The sequence below is a fragment of the Malus sylvestris genome, chromosome 10 (genome assembly GCF_916048215.2).
Source record: "Malus sylvestris chromosome 10, drMalSylv7.2, whole genome shotgun sequence".
Taxonomy (NCBI): domain Eukaryota; kingdom Viridiplantae; phylum Streptophyta; class Magnoliopsida; order Rosales; family Rosaceae; genus Malus; species Malus sylvestris.
The window spans coordinates 31,883,832-31,890,764 of NC_062269.1; the positions used below are offsets into that span (position 1 = coordinate 31,883,832).

The following is a 6,933-nucleotide window of genomic DNA, read 5'->3' on the forward strand; positions in this document are numbered from 1 at the left end:
AGACAACATAAAAATACTTACTGCGCAAATACTTAACAGACAATTAATTGCACAGTAAGTATTTTTTTACTGTGCAAATACTTAACATCTTTTGTGATGATATTGTTTGATAAATAAATATAATGAAACAAATCATACAATTGTTGTTTTTGAAGAATACGATATGAAAAAGACAACATAAAAATGAGGCAATTTAAAGATAAATGGAGCATGCACCAACTGTAATGTAGTGCAATAAGCAACTCAATGAAGTGGAGTCAACCTCATTAAGAATCGCAAGTGATTTATCTCTCTCATCTGATAAGTTGAGCAATCGAGACTGAAGCTCCCTCGCTTCAGTTGCTAAAATTGCTTTCTCCCCAAAGACTTCTCCAGCATGCTGCACATAAATAACCTCACTTATGATGCACCCTTAATTAAAATTAGCAGAACTCAGAATCCATTAACTTCAAACTTTAATCACATTTCACAAAATACAACCATGTCATTTGCATCTTTTGCATGTGCCAACATCTGTTTAAGCTCCTCCACCTTGACCATGATATCCAAACCTCCCCTAGAAGCTTCCTCTTGAACAATATCCATTGCTTTCTCCTGGACCTCTACTTCTCTCATCATGTTGATGACCGATTCCATGGCTGAAAATAGGATTTTCTGCAACATTGTTAAACGATTAGGAACTCTATCATCGGGGAGGAGAGAAAAAATGGTGCCGCCAAAAACTAACTCCATCACAATGGTGGGTCAGCAAAATAACACAAACAAAACATTAAGAATACGCTTTCAACTATCAAAACAAGATTTATTATCCCAAAATAATACATATTATTGGTAAAAAAAAAAAACGAATACATGCTTGTACCGGTGGAGTCCCAGGACTCTGAACCTGCACAGGACTGACAGCCAAAAATGACTGTAGCCAAGTTAGGGAACTCACTAAGAACATCGAGGATAGCTGCATCGGCATCGAAGGGATGTTCAATAGCAATAGCCCTCAGAATACGAAAATCAACCTAACCCGAATCAGAAGAAATAATATGGACGGTCAGTTACAGTCAAAAGTAACCACAATCATTTACGAACCCCAGCCTGTAAAATAAAAGCTTCTCTCTCAGCTCTCATATTTATCTGCAAGGAGGAGGAAAAGAAACCCGAATTTTACAAGAGTCAAAAGTTGATCCAAATCCTGATCTGAGAAAACCCTATTAAGATTTCAACTAAATAGAAACCAGAACAGGAAAAGAGGGTTTAATAAGACTGCTGAAGAACAGAGTGAGATTGTGAATCGTGATCCTAGATAGAGAGAGAGAGAGAGTTTATTGATAAATTTGAGTTTTATTATTAATTTCATTTTGTACTTAATAGTAATTATGCAATAGGGTAAAATACATAATTAATATTCAAAATTTTAAGTTTGGTGTAAAAAGAGGTTGCATGAGTTTAAATAAAATTTCCCTTATTTTTTTGGTCTAAGGTAAAATTTATTACCAACACAACAAATTTATACAAAAAGAGGTCCAAATACAAGTGAAGCACAAAGCATAATAATGAACCTCCCACACAGCAAAGAAAGCCCAACCCAACACAAGGATAAGAGCAATTCCACCGGGGACCAAATGTCCCAGCCTCCAGTCCAAAAACCAAGCCAGGCCTCTGTCAATCAAGTCCACCCCAACAAACTGACTGGTACCCAGCCCGAGCTGGGCAAGAGCCCAGCCCAAAAGAGACTGAGACAGAAGCCGGGGAAGAAGCCTGGCGCGTGCACTTCACGCAGCCGTTTGGCGAGTGCCCGACAAGCTTTCAGACGCCGGGGCCCGCGTGCAGGCGCTGTCAGTCCCCCCCCCCGAGTTGCGACGTGGCTACCTCTCTGCCGTTGGATTTCCAACGGCTAGTTTTCTAGACCGTTGGATTTCCAACGGTAAAAAAATTTTAAATTTTACTTTTAAACTAGACCGTCGGATCAAAGATCAACGGTCCACGTTTTTTTCACAAAAAGTAAATTAAAAAAAAAAAAAGGGCCCAACGGTCAGAAATATGACCGTTGGCCACGTGGCAACTCCCTAGCTCTTGGATTTGAATATTTTTCAAATCCAACGGTCCAGATTAATTAACTATATTAAAATTCATTAAAAATTATTAAAAAATACAGAAAAATTATTAAAAAATACAGAAAATTTTAAAAAAATTACAGAAAATTTTGAAAAATGTTAATTTTTTTTCCTATAAATACCTAACCCTCATCTTCTACCTTTACACCACATTCCAATATTTTCTACACTTTCTATACTATCTACATTTCAATATTTTCTACACTTTAAGAGAAAAAAATGTCTTCGTGGAAGCTCATTGAAGATGTTACGTTGTGTGAATGTTGGGTTCACACTACTCATGATCCGATTATGGGTAATGAGATGGATAAGCGAGAGATGTGGAGTAAAATTACGAAAGCGTTTTGTGATGTACATGGAGAAAACGCCAGAACTAGTCAAGGTCTTCAAGGTCGTTGGAAAAAACTCAACGCATCATTTACTTGTTGGAAAAACGCCATCTCTCATGCTTCCGGTAACCTCCGTAGTGGGACAAGTTTAGCGGATCAGGTGACAATATTTTTATTTATTTATATGCATTCCACTCACATTAATATTTTGATTTATTTAATTTCGTATGTAATTTTTATCTTATTTCTTATGTAATTTTTATTTAATTTCTTATGTAATTTTTATTTAATTTCTTATGTCATTTTTATTTAATTTCTTATGTCATTTTTATGTAATTTATATGCATTCCACCCGTATTAATATTTTGAATTTATTTATTTGTGTTACACCCGCATTTTTTAACACTATGTTATCCCACTTTTTTATAGACACTACAAGCTCAAGCATTCTACAATTCAAAGAACGGGAACAAATCATTCAATAGATTGGAATGTTGGCAAATTGTCAAAGATTGCCCTAAATACAAAATTGTGGCAACTGGTCCAGAAGTTGTCATGCACGGTATGGGTCTACATAGTTCTCCAGAACCAGACATGGCCGAACAAGAAGCCGACACATTTCAAGACACGGAAGGGACGGCTGAACAAGTGCCCGAGACCCAACCGACTCGTCAGTCCCTAAGGCCTCTAGGTAAAAAGGCGTCAAAGAAAAAAGGTAGTTCTTCCAAAAATGACTACACTAAATATATGGAGGAACTTGCTCGCCAAGGTGAACTAAACTTGGCACGAGAAAAGGCTAGAGATGAGGAAAAAGTTGCTGCTATGGCAGCAATATTAGCAGCTACTGAGGCCCGTGATGCGGCGGCTGAAAGACAAAGAGAAGTAGTTAATCGAGAGAACGAGCTGGTTAGAGAAGCACTTCATCGAGAAAATGAATTGCTTCGAGAAGAAAGGATGGCTCAAGCAGATCGTGACACTATGAGCAAGTCTCTAGTAGGACTGTCTCCGAATTCTAAATATTTTTGGACATCGGAAAAAAGAGATGCCATGCGTAGGAGGCGTGCAAGAGATGCGGAAACAAGTCAAGGGGGTTCTAGCTACACAAATCATGGCAACCAAGATCCTAGCACCACATATCCTAACTCGAGAGACTTTATTTAATTTCTTATGTATTTTTATGTATTTTCTTTCTTTTTTCTAGTAGAACTTTATTTAATTTCTTATGTTTTTTCTTTTTTTAGGTTTGAACTTTATTTAATTTCTTATGCAATTTTAATGTAATTATTTATTTAATTTCTTTTGTACTTTATTTAAACACATGAAATAAGATTACATAAACTCACCAAATAAATTTAAAAACAAAACACATTACATAGAATTACATAAACTCACCAAATAAACTTAAAAACAAAACACACTACATAGAATTACATAAACTCACCAAATAAACTTAAAAACAAAACACACTACATAGAATTACTTAAACTTAAAAAAAATACAATTTATTCTTCAACCACAAGCCTCATTCTAATTATCTTCGCCTCCATGCAATCCTCACTGGTGCTCAATCAAGTCATTCTGGCGGGTTACGTGCCAGTATGGCTCTTGCACATTAGTGTACCGCTGAACGATCAATTCATTGTAACGTCCATCACGTTCCAACGGCTCGTGTTGCACTGGATCTTCGGTCCCATCATGAGCACAATAAATACGTGTTCTTGAGTTGTTCATCGGATCTGGCTCATATTCATCGACGACATCATAATCATACTCATCTTCAACAATCATGTTATGGAGAATAATACACGTCATCATGATGGATCGAAGAGCCTCGACATCAAACATTCTAGCTGCAGCCCTGACAATCGCCCAACGAGCTTGCAGGATACCAAAACAACGCTCGACATCCTTCCTACACCCTTCTTGACATTTTGCAAAGTGTTTTTCCTTTTCAGTCTGTGGATGTGGCACTGTTTTGACAAATGTTGACCACCTTGGGTAAATGCCATCTGCAAGGTAGTATGATCCCTCGTATTGGGTACCATTAACCCAATATGTGCATCTCGGCGAGTTTCCTTGCAGCAGTTCGTCGAACACTGGGGATTGGGCAAGGACATTTAGGTCATTTTGAGCTCCTGGAACACCAAAAAAAGCATGCCAAATCCATGTATCAAATGAAGCCACCGCTTCCAAAATGATGCTTTTGGCTCCTTTTCTGTCGCCATATGCTCTTTGCCACGCACTTGGACAGTTTTTCCAAGTCCAGTGCATGCAGTCGATGCTTCCAATCATGCCAGGGAAGCCTCGCATCTCACCCTTCCTCAGAAGCCTTCGCATGTCCCTTGACGTGGGTGTCCGGAGGTACTCTTTGGTGTAGAGGGCTTCAATTGCAGAGCAAAACCGCATCAGGGACTCCAGAACAGTTGTTTTTCCCATCCTCGCGATCTCATCCACTTGATCTGCAGATGCTCCATATGCAAGCATTCGCAAGGATGCCGTAATTTTTTGCTCGGGAATAAGACCTAGAACATGAAAAGCATCCTCTTTTTGCACAAAGTATGAATCATGGTTGCAAATATCACTCATGATTTTGTTGAACAAATGTCGTTGCATTCTAAAACGCCGTCTAAAAACATGATCAGGGAATATGCTATTGGGAATAAAATAATCTTCCAATAGATTTTTACCTCGTTTTTCCCTTTTTCTATCGAGGTTTGCAACACGTCTTGGTTTGGCTATCTGACCCACGACTTCCATGACACGGCGGGAATGTGAGGCCTTCTGCCTTCTATGGTGATCATCCTCATCCTCCTCCATGAAGAAAGCCTCATCTCCACCTCCACCTTCCTCGAGATTGGCCAATTCTGCCTGTTGTGCCAACAACCTTTGTTGTTGCTCTTGCAACTGCTTATACACCCTTCTTGAAGAAGACATTGTAATAAGAACTCAAGATTTGAAAATGATGAACAAGGATTCTTAGCTAAAAAGAAGGATTGAGCTTGGTGTGAGGATGGATGTAGGGATGTAGGGTTTATATGGACAAAAAAAGAAAGGATGAGGTTCTGGACAATGCCACGTGGCACTACGTGATTGGTTGAAAATCTTATCGAAATCTTGGCTAAATTATTGTAAACCGGAAGTGACACGTGGCGTGTCAGGATTGGTCGAGAATATTATCGAAAATCTATCCACAAAATAGTACGTTCGGATAATGACACGTGGCATGACGTGATTGGTTGAAAATCTTATCGAAATCTTGGCTAAATTATTGTACCATGGAAGTGACACGTGGCGTGTCGGGATTGGTTGAAAATAATATCGGAAATCTATTCACAAAATAGTACGTTCAGATAATGACACGTGGCGTGACGAGATTGGTTAAAAATCCTATCCGAAATTAAAACTATTTTATTTTTTTATTCTTTATTTTAAATGGGTTAAAAATCTTATCCGAAATAAACTTAAAAAAAAAACACACCAAATAAATGCGCTGGGTGCCAGCGCATTTTTTTAGGGGTGGAGATGCCTTGGCCTATTACTGTTCACTCCAGTCTATTACTGTTCATTTGAGTGGATAAATGCGCTGGGTGCTGGCGCAAAGTCCACAGGGGTGGAATTGCTCTAAGAGCCCAAAACAGCTTAACACAAAACAAAAAACCTAGCAGCCTACTATCCCCAGCTGTTGTTGGAGCACCTCCAACTCAACACCAGCCAACACCACCAGTAGATGCCGGAGATCAAGCCACTCCAAGCCGCAAAATAAAAAAAGAAAAGAAATATTCAACATCCACAAGTAACCATAACAAAGATCTAAACCACAAAACAAAGGAAGCCAGTGGTAAATTACATCCCACGGGCAGCGGAGCCGAGAACGGCAGACACAAGGAAAGTGGTGGTGTGGACACCCAACCTGGAGCTCTACACACCCTCCAATAAAGTTGCGAAACACTACGGAAAGAGGTGGTTGCAAATCGGGACAGTTGTGGAATGGAGGGATGAGAAATGGGGCTTTCCGATCTGGGGTTAGGGGCAGTTAAATCAAAGGCAAGGAGGTTTGGGGAACAATGAAAATTGGGTTGAAAAATATGGGGAAAAGCAGGCAGACAAAGATGGAAGGAAAGGAAAATGAGAAAGAAAAGGGACAGTCACCGACCCTTGTCAAAGCGAGGGCCGTCGGCTAATCTACTTGACGGAATTTGAAAGCTCACACAAGCAGTGAGAAAGACTCACAAAACGAAGAGAAAGACTCGCGAGGAGAGAAAAGTTTACTAAGGTTTTTTATGTGACTTTTTAATGCAACCAAATGTAAAACTCAATTCGAGTCCTACTTAACTCTTTGGAATTTAAATTTTAGCATTGTGAATCTCAACTTGTGTCTCATTTTGAAGTTCTTTAACAGTGATTACGTCTCCCAAATAGGATTATTGTTGATAAAAGCATCTCTCATGAGGAGATTCAATTTCAAATGCAAATCAGGAAAACTAATGAAAATGACT

The 6,933-nt window shown here is 39.0% G+C and overlaps 3 protein-coding genes across 3 annotated transcripts; 1 reads left to right on the top strand and 2 right to left on the bottom strand.

Annotated features, from left to right (window-relative positions):
* Positions 1–193: 193 nt before the first annotated feature.
* LOC126584469 (uncharacterized) lies at positions 194–732 on the bottom strand. The gene is made up of 2 exons (XM_050248836.1): positions 481–732; positions 194–379 (listed from the first exon to the last, which is right to left on the bottom strand). The coding sequence occupies exons 1-2, from the start codon at positions 730–732 to the stop codon at positions 194–196; spliced, it is 438 nt and encodes a 145-aa protein (XP_050104793.1).
* A 1,706-nt stretch (positions 733–2,438) lies between these two features.
* LOC126585272 (uncharacterized) lies at positions 2,439–3,752 on the top strand. Its single transcript, XM_050249676.1, has 2 exons — positions 2,439–2,597; positions 2,867–3,752. The coding sequence occupies exon 2, from the start codon at positions 2,993–2,995 to the stop codon at positions 3,596–3,598; it is 606 nt and encodes a 201-aa protein (XP_050105633.1). The 5' UTR covers positions 2,439–2,597; positions 2,867–2,992; the 3' UTR covers positions 3,599–3,752.
* A 14-nt stretch (positions 3,753–3,766) lies between these two features.
* LOC126585270 (uncharacterized) lies at positions 3,767–6,801 on the bottom strand. Its single transcript, XM_050249674.1, has one exon. It carries the CDS (start codon positions 5,369–5,371, stop codon positions 3,992–3,994), a length of 1,380 nt encoding a protein of 459 aa, XP_050105631.1. The 5' UTR covers positions 5,372–6,801; the 3' UTR covers positions 3,767–3,991.
* Between the last annotated feature and the right edge of the window lie 132 nt (positions 6,802–6,933).